The sequence below is a fragment of the Staurois parvus genome, unplaced genomic scaffold (genome assembly GCF_062004578.1).
Source record: "Staurois parvus isolate SC_StPar_1 unplaced genomic scaffold, SC_StPar_1.0 ptg000132l, whole genome shotgun sequence".
Lineage (NCBI taxonomy): Eukaryota > Metazoa > Chordata > Amphibia > Anura > Ranidae > Staurois > Staurois parvus.
The window spans coordinates 6,322,334-6,339,166 of record NW_028317928.1 but is presented as its reverse complement, the minus strand read 5'-3'; the positions used below and the strand labels follow the sequence as shown (position 1 = coordinate 6,339,166).

General features: G+C 42.9%; 1 protein-coding gene across 1 annotated transcript; it reads right to left on the bottom strand.

Annotated features, from left to right (window-relative positions):
* Window positions 1-1,111: 1,111 nt before the first annotated feature.
* LOC149466239 (conglutinin-like) lies at window positions 1,112-8,997 on the bottom strand. The gene is made up of 4 exons (XM_089672686.1): window positions 8,849-8,997; window positions 8,117-8,240; window positions 5,549-5,611; window positions 1,112-1,664 (listed from the first exon to the last, which is right to left on the bottom strand). Exons 2-4 carry the CDS (start codon window positions 8,220-8,222, stop codon window positions 1,267-1,269), a joined length of 567 nt encoding a protein of 188 aa, XP_089528812.1. The 5' UTR covers window positions 8,223-8,240; window positions 8,849-8,997; the 3' UTR covers window positions 1,112-1,266.
* Between the last annotated feature and the right edge of the window lie 7,836 nt (window positions 8,998-16,833).

The window sequence follows — 16,833 nt, the reverse complement described above, 5'->3', positions numbered from 1 at the left end:
GAAGTCACGAACGAGGAAAGCAACCCCAACACCAGCTTTTGCCACAACAGAATTTTACTTAGACGTGGCAAATAAACACAACCACAAATGCTGAGAACATACAATAAATTTACATACACCCAGCCCAAAGGCTGAGACCCTTGTTCTGCACAGCATGACGCCTCCTGATGGATGAAGGTAGAAGGTGTAGTAATTTACCTACTAGTGGGCACAACTAAGCTGCCACACCTTACCCGTTATTATCCTAAAAGAGCAGGAATCAGTGTATGGGTGTACGGTATGGGCTAGCCTGCGGTGCAGCACAACAGTTTACAATCTTACACAAATCTACAGTATTCCCCCTTCCATAACTGGTCCTGTAGCACATGCCTGAGTATTTTTCCTGAACAAAACGCCAGTCTGGCTTGAGTTTGTGGGATATTATGAGCTCTCCAATGTGAAATGTCACTTTAAGTTATGGAGTCCTTCCAATGATCAGTAATAACACTTGTGGCCTGACACAAACAGAGACCATAACTAACTAACTATAGGCCTGGACTCAGTCTCTAGGCGCCAACACTGAAATGAGGTGCGTGCACGATCTTACCGACCTGGGTCTGCTTTGCATCCACTGGTGACTCTGAACAGAACAAATGTCTCTCCAACAAGCATGCAGTATCGCAGTGTATGTTGCTTTGTTCCTCTGCTCTCATCAGCATTCCTGGCAGCAATCTTCCTTTCTCTGAACAGGATCAGGGTCTTGGACACGATCAGCTTCACCTAGCTGCAGCTCTGGTTACTGAGGGATGCTCTCACACCTGGATGCCATCAGATTCTCTGCTCACACGGCTCCTGCATTCACCATCTTCTAAACATGGCTACTGTCTCTCCTTCCTGTTCTCTAAAACTCTGTGTGAAAACCCCACCTTTTCATGAATATAGAAATATCTATTATCTATGCAGTCTGAGGCTGTGTTAGGAAAACAGTGGCATCTTGTTGCTAAACCGCAGAATGTCACTCCACACAATAATTTACTGCACACAAACAGTGTTCAAACAATGAGAGCTGTTTCCCCATCTCACAATATACTATGGTATGTTCATTATTTTTTCGTTTTTTAATAATGTGATATTTATTTTTTTCATTCAGAAGTTTTTATTGAGTTTTCAGAGAGCCTACAGAGTAATAGCAGTAATACATAGTGGTGTACAGTATACAGAAGGCAGTAGTAACCACTGATAATGAGTAGGTCTTAAGAATTAATTAGTAACAAAAGAAGTAATTATTTAATTTCTAGTGTTAGAAAACTCGCAGATGATAAGACGTTTATATTTACAAGAAATGTCATTCCATTTTCCTGTTCTTTGCAGCTCCACACAGTTGTCCTGTGTGCCTTGATCAGTATTGGGTGCATTATTTTTCCAGTTGGTGTAGGTGATTGCGTCACCCGATGGAGATCTGTAAATCCCATTTGACTCAAGTTTATTTATTCCAAGATAAGAAATGACATCATAATGCTTGGTGATGGACACCACTGCTTCATTCTCATCAGCATTCTTTGGAGAGGCGATTTGACCTCCTGCATTTGTGCACCTTTTTGTAGAATTGCTGAAATCGCCTAGACCACCATCTGATAGGTATATTTTGCCACCACTTACAGCTCTTCCTTTGAAAAATAAAAATGCTGCAATGGAAAGAGAAGAGAAAAAAAATTATATTAAAACAAGACCTACTATGATGTACCAGTATCTTCACTGAGAGACACAAATCACTTGGTGGTGGTGGGCTGGCACTTAAAGGATAAGTTCATCTTTTTGGAAAAAAAAAAGAATAAATGTGCATCTTTTTGCTGAAAAAAATGAGCATTTTTTATTTTTTTCACAGGAGCCTGTAGAGCATTGCACCCACAATGAGTGGATCAGGCTCCTGCAGAGAAGCCCTACAGAATTTTTCCCATACCAAGGCCCTGGACATAGGGCATTTGCCTGGTGGGCCAGTGCCGCCTGAATAGGAGGGGCGGCCATGCGGTACATAGAGGAACCGGACTGTGCATTTCTCAGGTTCCTATATGTGCCACCCCTCCTATCCATCTCCTGCTGCTGTGGGCTCCTGTATGCTCCCCTGCTGCTGCCCCCCTCCTCTCCCATCGGGTTCCCCCCCTCCTTGTAGTTGTTGCGGAGCATCTGTCAGCATATTCTGTCCCTCCAGTGCTGACAGTGCCCACCCACCAGAGATGAGGGAGGAGAAAGAAAGCTGCCCCTCCTCCTCCCACCCTCTCCTCCTGTGTCTGTCACACTACCCACCAGCCTTTTTCTTCCTTCCTTCCTTCTCTTACTCTTGCGACCGGGCCCTGGCGTTCCACCACCGGGCTCTGAGGAAAGGGTCCCCTGGCTTTAGGGTACTCAGTCCAAAATGCCCAGACCTATTTTTTTCCTCAGTCCTGGCCTGCACATACCTCTGTACAGACTGTCAGTCTGAAAGCTGCAGGACTTGTGAATGAACTACAAGGGTGTTCATCAGCACCCTTGCAGTTTATTGAGACCTACAAGCCATCTGCCGAGGTGGTAGATGGGACTTGCAGCTTTTGTAGTTTTCTCATTCACAGATCTCTGTAAATAAATGGCGCAACCATTTTCAAAATGTGACAACGGGTGCGGGAAGAGTCCATACCCACTAGCACAGGGAGAGGGGCTTTGGCAATGGGAGGCGGGGGAATAGGAATAGAATAGGAGCATGTGAGATGTTACACCCTAAATATGGATGTAACATGTAATATGCTCATAAAGATTAAGGCATCCTAAGTCAAGCTTTTGCTTTTTCCTGTATTTAGCCAAGCCATGGCCCAACACGATTCCACGCAATATACCCCTCATTTTCTGTCTTTAATTTATAAACTCTTCATGGCTTCACCAAAGGATTATGTGTAACTGTTTAGCAGAAAATTGGAATCTGGCATGCAAACTACATTTACCCCTGCCCAGATCAAAAGGACAGTTTTGTTTACACATAATAGCAAACTCATTCCAGGAACCATGGAACCCATAGCTTTTAAAATCTGTGAGGGGTACCCCTTTGTTAAAAGATATGATGCTCTCTAAGAAGCGTAAAACTAACCTGTGTGCCCCACTCCCTAAATGTTGGGGGAAGAGGAGATAGCCATTCTAGGAGGTTCTTCAGAAAAAGACTTAACTACACCCAGCCTCAATGTGCCGTATTCGGTCACAATGAAGTTATTCGGTTGCTCTGAATAGAGTGTGAGTGTTCTATTGATGTTTCTTGGTTGTTGGACCTGAGAAAGGTAAGGCAAGTAAATTTGGAACTCCTTGGAGTGAGGGGGAGAAGCCGCACAGCCAGGAGGGTACCACCCATGCAAGACAAGGGTATCATATTTTGCCCAGAGGGTCAGTTACGTTGGGGACTTTCTCAGCTGCTTGCTATGGCCTGTCACCTGCCAACACACAGACTGCCAGAACATGTTGCCCCCCCCCTCCTTGGACACTGGTTAAGGTAAGGCTGTTTTATTTATCTGTACAGGAGTTGGTTCCATAACGCATGGATGGAACAGAGCATTGTGTATTGGTTGAATTCCTCTTGTGCTCTGTCTAAGAAATTCAGCTTGGGGTCTTGAGGACAACCCAGTACCTTTTGTTTATCTTTCACATACTCACCTGTATTTTGTGTCCTAAATACCAAAATGAAAAAAAAAGCCATGGGCCAACACATTACTAATAACTGTGGTAAATAGGATAAAAACGAGCGCTGGATCTGAAAGCTTCAAGTCGCTAGCATAAAGGTAAACCTCGTATAACCTCTTCATAGAAAATAAAATAAAGGATCCCCTTTGATAATGTGCTCTTGCCACGAAACGCGTTAGAGATAAGGATACCTCTCATACCACTTGTTACCTACATGGTCCATGCATCTGACTGTCGGCCATCTTTTTGGATTCTGTGAATCAGCTTCTTTGGATATTACTATGTAAGTGTGCTACCTGTTTTTACCAATCTCTTGAATAAAAATACTACACTATCAAGATTTCTCTCTTTTGGGTCTTATTGCTGAGTCCCTAAGGTGATCTCCTGATATGAAAGCACACCACCCCTGGTGATAGATGATATAAGGCAAATTCGTGTTACTGTAAAGAGGCGCACTCCCCCTGGTGGTAGGAGACGGCAAGAGTGGTGTACTGGTGTTCCTGAGGGCTGTACGCTGATGACCATTTGGCTGTGACCAGGAGTAGGTCATTATACTCCAATGCGCTTTGGCTTGCGCTATCTGGTTAGTGCATTTTACAGCTATTCTCCTATCACAGAAGTCACGGATTTGATTGGCACTCGGATGTACCCCTAGATCTAATGACTTTAACATCCCTATCACTATATGCACTTCGATTGGTCAGATGAATCTTTATTACTTACCCGACCACTGTTTACATTAATTTATGTACGTTAAACCTGGTGCATGTCATACCTCTAATGTATTTCCTTCTATTTCTGTTGTGCATATGTAAATTCTCCTTACTATACACTCAAGCGCTGCTTTTTTTGCTTTATTTTACATTACTAATAACTGCTATAATCTGCACGACATTCCCATGAGTTGTATAATGGTTGTATACAGAAAAGGTCTTCAAAGCAAGAACCCGACGTATCAACATATTCTTACTAAGAACGAGATATGTCTCCATAGTCCAACTCAGATTCAGTCTCTTGGCTCAGATTCAAATCTGATTCCTGAGGGAGAAAGTAGTATTACCTCCTATTGTATTTCCGACTCATACCTTGTATTACCTGTACTTATTGTATGCTCTGAGTTTATTAATAAACTTTATGGAAGAAAGTATGATCTTAGTACAGGCATGTCCAAAGTCCGGCCCGCGGGCCATTTACGGCCCGGGGGTCGGTTTAATATGGCCCTCCAACAGCCCTCCCTGCTCTGTGTAATGTGGCCCTCCCATGGCCCTCCCTTCTATGGCAGACAGTCTTCTGCTTGAGAGCAGAGGGCAGTGCGCATGCCTGACTGCGGTGCGTTCTCCCTGGTCTGTGTAAATGCGGCTGTCGCACGGCCCTCTCTTCTGTGGCAGACAGTCTTCTGCTTGAGAGCAGTGCGCATGCGTGACTGCGCCGAGCTGGGAGCGACAGAGGGCGGTGACGTCAGGGCCGGGCTTCCAGCGTGAAGTGTGTTTCTGTTCCCCTCCCGGCTGCCGAGCAGAGACTTCAGCTCCAGCTACCTTTTTCACCCTTCACATTAGTGCAGGTAAGTTTTTTTAAAATTTATTTTCAATACATTGTGAAAACTCAGCTGTCAGTTGATCTTAATGTTATGAAATGAAAAGTATGTCGTTTGCAATTAACTTGGCATAAAATAATTTATTTGCATTTAATTGTAATGGTTCAAAGAATGTTCGGAAAAATGTTCGGCCCTCCACCATGTTCACTTCATCCAATCTGGCCCTCTTTGAAAAAAGTTTGGACACCCCTGTCTTAGTAGAACAGTTTGGTACTTTGGGCTCTAGCCATTCTAGGAGACCATCTACATTTTTTCCAGTTATTCTAAGTCTCTTCTTACCTGTTTGCAGATCATTTACTTTTTCATCCAAGGCTTTGAATTTCTTTTGGAGATCTACACGCACTGAGGAAAGAGAATATGATACTATTGAAGGATTCATAGTAAGGGAAATTAATCATTTTCTATGCCTACTGAAAATATTTATTTGTTGGGTTTATGTAATTTAAGAATTCGTCCTTTTTCAAAATTCTGGGTGCCCCTCTTAAATTATCCACCTATCAACTTTTTTCCATCACAACTCAATTTCATTATGTCTCAGCAATGTGGCTCTGCATCACATTATGTCTACAGAATGCTGTAAAAATGGTTTCTAATGATATTAACCTGAAAGGAACCTGTGCTATACCCATACAGGGAAAGTAACAGGTTCACTTAGCCCCCCACCACCTTGCTTACATTAAATCTGCTCCAGAAAAGCCCCAACTGAAAACCCCATCCAAGTATAGGAAAGCATGAGACTTTGACAAGATCTCAGAGCTGTCATATTGGACAACATGTCCTTAGCACCATGCAACCAGACCGAGACCTCAAAGATAGAAAATTAAAAGTTAGCAGCTACAAATTCTGTAGTTGCTGATTTTTAATAAAAGGATATTTACCTGTCTAGGAATCTAGTGCCGTCCTCACCCAGGCTAGTTCTTCATTAACCTTCAGGTTCCCGATGTTGGCATCTTAACTTTGGCAGCCGGGTATGCTGCATTTGGCTTCACTGCCAGTTTCTCACAGCACATTCACGAGCCACACGAGTGGTTTGCAGGGAGGAAGGGGGGGAAGGAGGATGTCCACTCTGCCTAAGTGATCCGAGAGGAAGTTGGAGTCGGTATCTGTCAAAACTAGATATCCCCTCCCCCCAAAAAAATCCCCCTCTTGGGTGAAGTTCCGTTTTAAACTTTGGTTGAAGAAAAAACATTTCCCTCTGGGTGACCAATGTACATTGCAAGGGTTGTGACAATCTCCTAAAGAAATAGCTGATTGTTTCATTGTATCCTTTCCAGACTGATTTCTGAATGGGAGGGTCTACTTGCATTATCACCACCTGTGAGGAAAGCTTCAGTGCCCACATCTCTTTAGTAGACAAATCTTAGGAGTATCTCGTATCTCACCAAATATGAAATTCCTATTTTAGGGGATGCAAAAAAATTTACCTATATTACTGCAGACTTCTGGGAAAATTAGTAAAACAATTACAGAAATAGAAAATGATATTTCTGGGGGATTCCACTCCCCCAACCAGCTACCATGACCTATGAATATGTGTGTGCGTGTGCGTATGTATGTATATATATATATATATATATATATATATTACATTATTATTATAATATATGCATTCTATGCACAAAGGTAAAAAACCATCAGTGTGCTGCCCCCCCCAGCCCCCCAATAGTTATCTGAGCCTGATCTCGATCCAGTGATGTGCACAAGAGCAACTTCTCGCCTGGCTCTCTCCCTCCTCATTGGCCCCAGACACAGCAGCAGTAACATTGGCTCTCGCTGCTGTCAATCACAGTCAGTGAGGAGGGAGCCGTGGGTAGGGCTGAGCCTCATTCTTTGTGTCAATGGACACAACGAGCGGGGCTCATGAGCGAGCATGCACATGTGGATTACTATGGGGGCACTCAGCAGGGGGGGAAGCCCATAGCGCCAGCAGGGGACCTGAGAAGAGGAGGATCAGGGCTGTTATGTCCAAAGCCATTACACAGAGTGGATAAGTATGATATGATTATTATTTAAACGAAAAAAAAAAAGATCTTTGGTATCACTTTAACGCATTCCCTCCATTAAAGTAAAACATGTTTAGGTATTGGTATTCCCCACACACACCTTATACTCAATCCAGCATTATCCCTGTCTGCAGTGGCTCTCTCTCCTCTCCCCACTCTCAAAGGACAGACTAAGAGCAGAGGAAGCTGTCAGTCAAAACCTGTGATGAGGAGCAGGCGGCGGGACCGAGCCACGCTATCTATGTCCATGGACACAGGCATAGGGTTAGGCCACATGAGTACCCCATAGGAAACAACTTTTTATGGGGGGCTTTTGTCAAAGAGGAGAAGCCAGTAATGCCAGCAGGAGATCCAATGGGAGAAGGATGGGGGATGCTCTGTCCAATTTCATTGTACAGAGCAGGCAACTATGACAAGTTTGTTATTTTTATAAATGACTTTACAATTACTTTAAATCATTTTTATTTTTTTTGTGAAGATGATTGTTTTTATATGTGTTTATATATATATATATATATATATATATATATATATATATATATATATATATATATATACATTCACACACATAGGAAGATATTTACTAAAACTGAAGTATCCAGAATTTGGTGTAGCAAATCAGTTTCTGACTTCTTGTTCAGTTAAGCTTTGAAATTAAAAACCTGGAAGCTGATTGGTTTTTATGCACAGATGCACCAGATTTTGCACGCTCCAGTTTTAGTAAATCCCCCTATAAACACATTATTTTTACAAAAAGTATAAATGATTTTAAAAAGTATAAAACCATATTGATGCAAAAAATGACCCAAAACTATTCCAGATTCTTTTTAAGATATACTTATACCTTGATCTTCCTTCACTCCATCTTTTCCAGGACCTTTGCTCTTTTCAGGAGTCACAAAAGCCACGTGGAGAAAAAAAAGTAGACCAAAAACCTGCAGAGCTTTCATATTTTAAACACAGCTGATCTACAGAGGAAGGAAAGAAATACATTTTTTATTAAAATGATACGGATGCCCCCACCTCATTATTAACTCAACTTGCCCCCTGCTGATCTCAAAAAACATTACTTGCCTTGCCATCATGAGAATTATATTGCAATAGCAATTTCTAAATCATTGACCAGCTGAGGAGTTTTTTTCTACTTCCCTTCCTGGAGATAAACTAGAAAACCTCCTAATGTGATGGGAAATCCCTTCTTAGTTGTTGGCAAACAGGTATCCCTACTGGAGGATCTTTCGTGTTTTGGATCTCATACAGTATCAATTTATGTTCTGAAGATGAAGGCCACCATGGCAAATAGAGTAAATCTTCCCAGCGGGAATACAATACAATCACACATGACCGAGGATTTCACCAATCCTGACTCTATCTAAAACTAAAAATGATTTTCCATTGAATTCAATTTTCCCATCGAAAATTGAAAAATATTCTCACCATCTAAAAATAGGTGAATTGAAAAAAAGATCTGAAGTAATTCTGGCAGCTGGACCTACCAATACACAGAAATAAATTAACTTAGAAATATAAGTAAGTTGCCCAATTAAATCATACTTGATCGTACAATGGTACTCACCAAGGTAGACACAAGGGGCTTGTCCAAGGTAGACACAAGGGACCTGTCCAGGGTAGAAACAAGAAGATCCAAAGTGGTCATCTATATATACTGATATGTTATCTGACTACGTGCATATTTCTACTTGCAAACAATGTAAATCAAAAACATTAAACACAAACTTTGACCCCAAATCTTATCCAGAAAGTAGATTTTCATTGTTTACAGAGACATGTTTTAGCTTACCATGCAATGGTCGCAGATCTATAATGATTAAACTACAGTGTACATAATATTTTTTTACATTGAGGAAAGCAAATGAGACTTCAGGAAACTTGGCACTGTCTAACTTTTATGTACAGTTTTGCAAATAATCAAATTTTTTAAATTAGATTTTATTTAAAGATAGAAAATCTTTCCATTTACATAGTAACCTAGTCACACAGGAAAGACAGACAATGAAAAGAGAAGTAAGATAGAACCAAAATACAGCCCTGAGCACACAAGGTCCCTTCTATATGGATGCATCATCAGAAAACCTTGGTGGAATTGTATAAACATTCAGTTTAACTGCAGTTAGCATTGAATGTGAGATACTTAACAATGATCAATTGAGAGGTTCATTACATGTATCCATCTGGATCATATTGCATCAAATTTGCACATTGTATTGCAAGGGAGGTGTATATGCTTTTCAAATGAAATACATCGATTTAATTCACACCAATTCTACAGTTGGTGGAATAGCAGATACCCCTTTTAGAGCTAGCATTTTCTGACTTATAAAAGTGATCTTGAAACCACTAAGGTTAAGTTATCATCCAACACAGTGGAGTCAACATGGCCTAGGTTACATGTTAGAGCATTGGTCTCTAAACCAAGACCCTTTGCTTGCTTTTATCTGGCCCTTGGTGCAATATTTCATTCTCTGTCACCAACAATGGAGCATAATTCCCCCCACTGTCACCAACGTAGAGGCACAATTCCTTACCAATGATGGGGCACAGTTCCTCCCAATAACACCAATGACATGGCACAGTTTTTCCAATTACACCAACAATGGGGCATGATTCTTTCCACTCAATGACACCAATGGTGGGACACAGTTCCTTACACTGAATAGGGGCATTGTTTACTCCCACTGATGCCAGGAAATTTTCTACTTCCAATGGCCATAGTCTGGCCCACCCTAAAGTCTGAGGGACAGTAAACTGGCCCTTTGTTTAGAAAGTTTGGAGACCCCTGTGTAGAGGTTCAGGATTCAGGTTAATACCATAAAGGCAACTTAAAGTTGTGATGACCCCGTCCCAATACCTACTAAGTTTTGTCATTCTGCATAATCAATGTAAAAGGCTACCCTTTGGGTGGTTACACCGAGCACACTGAATTCTCTCTAAGAGAGAGTCAGCTGTATGATGCACTCTATTAAGGATGAAAAGCTGTGACCAGGGGAGAGCAAAACCAGTTGGGTGTATTGTTGTATATCTTTTCAGAGCTCCTCAGAGAAAAAATCCAGATCCTTCTCCCACCTGTGTTTGCAGGGGAGTGGAAGCTTAAGGAGAAATTTCATTAACAACGCTGTATACGTGTCACAGTGTGTAATGTGGTGGAGGTGCAGGGTAATTGGGGAGAGTACCAACCAGAGAGCCGCTGCAGAGGAAGAGGTGATTTGCTGTGCTATGCCTTGCTGGGAATGGAAGAAGCAGTTGAGCTGCTTGTATGCTGGACGCTGTTGTACCCTGACCCAGATGGATGGACTGAGCTAGACTTTGCTGGTGATTGGCTGCTCTGGTGAATCTTCTCTTCTGAATAGGAATCTTCTCCACTATGATGGGGGTGCACTAGGGATATTCTCCACCAAGAATAGGGGTGCCCTAATAATCTTCGCAGCTAGGAATCGGGATACTCTAGGAATTTTCTCCACTAGGAATAGTGGGTAATAGGGATCCTCTCAGCTAGGAATGGGGGTGCACTAAGAATTTTCTCTGCTAGGAATGGGGGTGCACTAAGAATCTTCTCTTCTAGGAATGGGGGTGCACTAAGAATATTCTCTTCTAGGAATGGGGGTACACTATGAATCTTCTCTGCTAGGAATGGGGTGCACAAAGAATTGTCTCTGCTAGGAATGGGGGTGCACTAAGAATCTTCTCTGCTAGGAATGGGGGTGCACTAAGAATCTTCTCTTCTAGGAATGGGGTACACTAAGAATCTTCTCTGCTAGGAATGGGGGTACACTATGAATCTTCTCTGCTAGGAATGGGGGTACACTAGGAATCTTCTCTGCTAGGAATGGGGGTGAACTAGGAATCTTCTCTGCTAGGAATGGGGGTACACTAAGAATTTTCTCTTCTAGGAATGGGGGTACACTAGGGATCTTCTCCACTAGGAATAGGGGTGCCCTAAGAATCTTCTCTGCTAGGAATGGGGGTACACTATGAATCTTCTCTGATAGGAATGGGGGTACACTATGAATCTTCTCCACTAGGAATGGGGGTGCACTAAGAATCTTCTCTGCTAGGAATGGGGGTGCACTAAAAATCTTCTCTTTTAGGAATGGTTGTACACTAAGAATCTTCTCTTGTAGGAATGGGGGTACACTATGAATCTTCTCTGCTAGGAATGGGGGTGCACTAAGAGTCTTCTCTTTTAGGAATGGGGGTACACTAAGAATCTTCTCTTCTAGGAATGGGGGTACACTATGAATCTTCTCTACTAGGAATGGGGGTGCACTAAGAATCTTCTCTTTTAGGAATGGGGGTACACTAAGAATCTTCTCTTCTAGGAATGGGGGTACACTATGAATCTTCTATACTAGGAATGGGGGTACACTAAGAATCTTCTCTGCTAGGAATGTGGGTACACTATGAATCTTCTCTACTAGGAATGGGGGTGCACTAAGAATCTTCTCTGCTAGGAATGGGGGTGCACTAAGAATCTTCTCTTTTAGGAATGGTTGTACACTAAGAATCTTCTCTTCTAGGAATGGGGGTGCCCTAAGAATCTTCTCAGCTGGGAATGGGGGTACACTAGGAATTTTCTCCACTAGGAATAGGGGGCACTAGGGATCTTCTCAGCTAGGAATGGGGGTACACTATGAATCTTCTCTGCTATGAATGGGGGTGCACTAAGAATCTTCTCTTCTAGGAATGGGGGTACACTAGGGATCTTCTCCACTAGGAATAGGGGTGCCCTAAGAATCTTCTCTGCTAGGAATGGGGGTACACTATGAATCTTCTCTACTAGGAATGGGGGTGCACTAAGAATCTTCTCTGCTAGGAATGGGGGTGCCCTAAGAATCTTCTCTTCTAGGAATGGGGGTACACTATGAATCTTCTCTGCTAGGAATGGAGGTGCACTAAGAATCTTCTCTTCTAGGAATGGGGGTACACTTTGAATCTTCTCTTCTAGGAATGGGGGTACACTAGAGATCTTCTCCACTAGGAATGGGGGTGCCCTAAGAATCTTCTCAGCTAGGAATGGGGGTACACTAGGAATTTTCTCCACTAGGAATAGGGGGCACTAGGGATCCTCTCATCTAGGAATGGGGGTACACTATGAATCTTCTCTGCTAGGAATGGGGGTGCACTAAGAATCTTCTCTTCTAGGAATGGGGGTACACTAATAATCTTCTCCCCCAGGAAAGAGAGGGGACACTAGAAAACTACTTGGACCACAGGGGGTACCTGGCACTAGGAACACTAGTTGTTGCTCAGGAAAAGTCTGAGAGAATGAGCCCAGCTTAAATAGAAAGGGAGATGGCCTGACTGGGCTGAGCGTGCAGCTAACTGAATTACCAACAGATAGTCAACCAGCCTTAAGTCTTATTCAATAACAGGTAACAGCAGAATAAGTGATTGAACTACATAGACCAGCATGCCTGCTGATCTTTGTGAATAGAGGAGACAGATCTGCAACAAAGCTGCAGACCTGTGACAACTATACATACTAATATGTTATCTGACTCTGTGCATATATTTAACTTCAAACTAAATACAAACCAAAGACAACTAATACAAACTTGGACTCCACAGAGGTTAACATTTCTGGCTGCTAAAAGTTCAGTTTCCAGAGTTACAGTAATGGTCTACCGTAACAGTTTCCAGTAAATCTACATTACAACATTTTTGTGTACCTAACTCTTTTGTTAAATTGAGGTCAGTAAAGGAGAAATAGACTTCAAGATATTTAACTTTTTTAAAATTGTATTTCATTTTATTTAAACTTAATTAACGTAAGAGTATTGCACAAAATAATCACGCCATCCAATTGAAAATGTCTTCATTTTTACTTAAATCTCCTAAAACAGTATATAGGTTCTTAAAGCAGAGAGTTCAGGGAATAAAATGGCAGTAGTGACAATTTTAATTTTTTTTCAATTCTTTTTATTAGTATATAAAAGCTTCAGGTAGTTACAAAACAGAGCCTTTGGACATTCCGCGGCTCAATAAATAATACAGAGTACATTGTACACAGGTCACAACTCTACTGCTTAGATTACCATCCACAAACGCTCACAAGATAAGGAGGGAAAGCAGGAGACACAAAACCCGACTACAGCTCCATACATTATGGCCAGGAGTAATCTGGAGCACCTCGTTCCACCATGAACGATGAAAGTGTTCCCCTCTGGCAGCAGCGAGTAAAGTCAACGGAGGTCCCAGCTGTAGTAGTTGACCCACAGATCCCAAACTTTATTACACTTTTTAGGACAACCTCAGGAGAGCTAAGATGCTTTATAAAGAGCCGGGGAATGTCCAAAGGCTCTGTTTTGTAACTACTTGAAGCTTTTATATACTGGTAGCTCAGGTAAATGCTGATGGGTTTACCAAACCCAGTATCCATACATCAACTGTCATCGGAACATAGACCGTAGAGAAAGAGGGAAAGAGTGTATATATGAAGTAGCTGCCAATGTTTTACTCTCACACAATATTAGCACAGTAAAAAATACACTAAAGTTAATTTTGATAAAATATAAAAGAAGAGTTTGTGCCAAGTATTAGATACCCAATATTTTCAGGCCTTAAAATTGCATACAGCAAACTTGACACCCAAGATTTTACTAATCATGTATGATTAGTCTCCATGTACATTGCCCACCCACCTGTACCCATCAGTGCCACCCACCTGTGCCCATCAGTGCCACCCACCTGTGCCCTGCAGTGCCACCCACCTATACCCATCAGTGCCACCCACCTGTGCCCGTCAGTGCCACCCACCTATGCCCATCAGTGTCACCCACCTGTGCCCAGCAGTGCCACCCACCTCTGCCCAGCAGTGTCACCCACCTGTGCCCAGCAGTGCCTAACAATGCCACCTACTTGTGTCCAGCAGTGCCACCCATCAGTGCTGTCCAGCAGTGCCGTCAGTCAGTGCTGTCCAGCAGTGCTCATCAATGCTGCCTATCAGTGTCCATCCGTGCCGCCTATCAGTGTCCATCAGTGCCGCCTGTCAGTGCCTCCTATCAGTGCCACCTGTCAGTGCCTCCTATCAGTGCCCATCAGTGCTGCCTATCTGTGCCACCTCATCAGTGCCTCCTATCAGTGCTGCCTATCAGTGCCCATCAGTACTGTCTGTCAGTGCTGCCTGTCAGTGCCTCCCATCAGTGCCCATCATTGCCAGCTCATCAGTTCCACCTATCAGTGCCACCTGTCAGTGCCTCCTATCAGTGCTGCCTATCTGTGCCACTTTATCGGTGCATCCTATCAGTGCTGCCTATCAATGCCCATCAGAGCTGCCTATCAGTGCTGCCTATCAGTGCCCACCAGTGCTGCCTATCAGTGCTGCCTATCAGTGCCCACCAGTGCTGCCTATCAGTGTCGCCTATCAATGCCCATCAGTGCTGCCTATCAGTGACGCCTATCAGTGCCCATCAGTGCTGCCTATCAGTGCCCATCAGTGCCGCCAATCACTGCCACCTATCAGTGCCCATCAGTGCCGCCTATCAGTGCCGCCTATCAGTGCCTATCAGTGCCCATCAGTGCCCATCAGTGCTGCCTATCAGTGCCGCCTATCAGTGCCCATCAGTGCTGCCTATCAGTGCAGCCTCATCAACACACATCATTGAAGGAGAAAAATGACTTGCTTGCAAAATTTTATAATAGAAACAAGGAATAACTTTTTTTTCAAATTTTTTGCTCTTTTTTTGTTTATAGCACAAAAAATAAAACACCCAGAAGAGATTAAATACCACCAAAAGAAAGCTCTATGTGTTTGAAAAAAATGATAAAAAATTTCATATGGGTACAGCGTTCCATGACCACGCAATTGTCATTCAAAGTGCTACAGCGCTGAAATCTGAAAATTGGCCTGGGCAGGAAGGGGGTAGAAGTGCCCTGTAGGCGAGGAGTTAAAGTGGACCTGTCATCAGATTTATTTTTATCTATGTCCACAGAAGTAGTGCACCAGTGCAATACTTCCAGGTATTTATTACCCCTCACAGTAATCACAGCAGACTGATGACATCATCTGAGCCTAGGCAGAGTCACCGGCCTGTCCATCTCTTTTTAATGCTTTTCTTCCTCTCATCTTTTATAATGGACCTTGCTGTGCGAAATGTCAAATGTGATATCAGAGACTGTAATGTGGACTGTATGATGCACACATGTGGAAGTATTGCTTTGTAAAGGGACTGTAATAACAGTGATCTCTAGCAGTCTCGTGTAATGTGACTCCAGTCCATGACTGTCTCCTGCAGCATTTCCCCAGACTTCAACTCCTGAAGCATGTCTGAAGTTTATGACCATCTCTTGTACTGTCATTTGTCTACATTCTCTGACCATTTTCTCTAGCATGTCCACAGTCTCTGACCATCTCTTCTACTATGTCCACAGTCTCTGACCACCTCTTCTACTATGTCCACAGTCTCTGACCACCTCTTCTACTATGTACTCAGTCTCTGACCACCTCTTCTACTATGTCCACAGTCTCTGACCATCTCTTCTATTATGTCCACAGTCTCTGACCACCTCTTCTATTATGTCCACAGTCTATGATTACCTCTTCTACTATGTCCACAGTCTCTGACCAACTCTTTTACTATGTCCACAGTGTCTGACCACCTCTTATACTATGTCCACAGTCTCTGATTACCTCTTCTATTATGTCCACAGTGACTGATTACCTCTTCTACTATGTCCACAGTCTCTGAACACTTTTTCTACTATGTCCACAGTGTCTGATTACCTCTTCTACTATGTCCACAGTCACTGACCGCCTCTTCTGCTATGTCCACAGTCTCTGATTACTTCTTCTACTATGTCCACAGTCTCTGACCACCTCCCCTACTATGTCCACAGTCTCTGACGACCGCTACTACTATGTCCACAGTCTCTGATAACATCTACTATTATGTCCACAGTCTCTGACCACCTCTTCTACTATGTACACAGTCTCTGACCATCTCTTCTACCATATCCACAGTCTCTGACCACCTCTTCCATTGTGTCCACAGTCTCTTACCACCTCTTCTACTATGTCCACAGTCTATGGTTACCTCTTCTACTATGTCCACAGTCTATGATTACCTCGTCTACTATGTCCAGAGTCTCTGATTACCTCTTCTTCTACTATGTCCACAGTCTCTGATTACCTCGTCTACTATGTCCACAGTCTCTGACCAACTCTTTTACTATGTCCACAGTGTCTGACCACCTATTCTATGTCCACAGTCTCTGATTACCTCTTCTATTATGTCCACAGTGACTGATTACATCTACTATGTCCACAGTCTCTGAACATTTCTTCTACTATGTCCACAGTGTCTGATTACCTTCTATTATGTCCACAGTCACTGACCACCTCTTCTACTATGTCCACAGTCTCTGATTACTTCTTCTACTATTTCCACAGTCTCTGACCACCTCCTCTGCTATGTCCACAGTCTCTGGCGACCGCTACTACTGTGTCCACAGTCTCTGATGACGTCTACTACTATGTCCACAGTCTCTGACCACCTCTTCTACTATGTCCACAGTCTCTGACCATATCTTCTACAATGTCCACAG

Bases quoted from the DNA above. Each gene is read 5' to 3' on its own strand.
- LOC149466239 (XM_089672686.1), bottom strand. From the start codon at position 8,222: ATGAAAGCTCTGCAGGTTTTTGGTCTACTTTTTTTTCTCCACGTGGCT. The intron at 5,612-8,116 runs GTATAAGTATAT...CTCTTTCCTCAG, and splicing joins TGGAGTGAAGGAAGATCAAG to TGCGTGTAGATCTCCAAAAG. The intron at 1,665-5,548 runs GTAAGAAGAGAC...TTTCCATTGCAG, and splicing joins AGTAAATGATCTGCAAACAG to CATTTTTATTTTTCAAAGGA.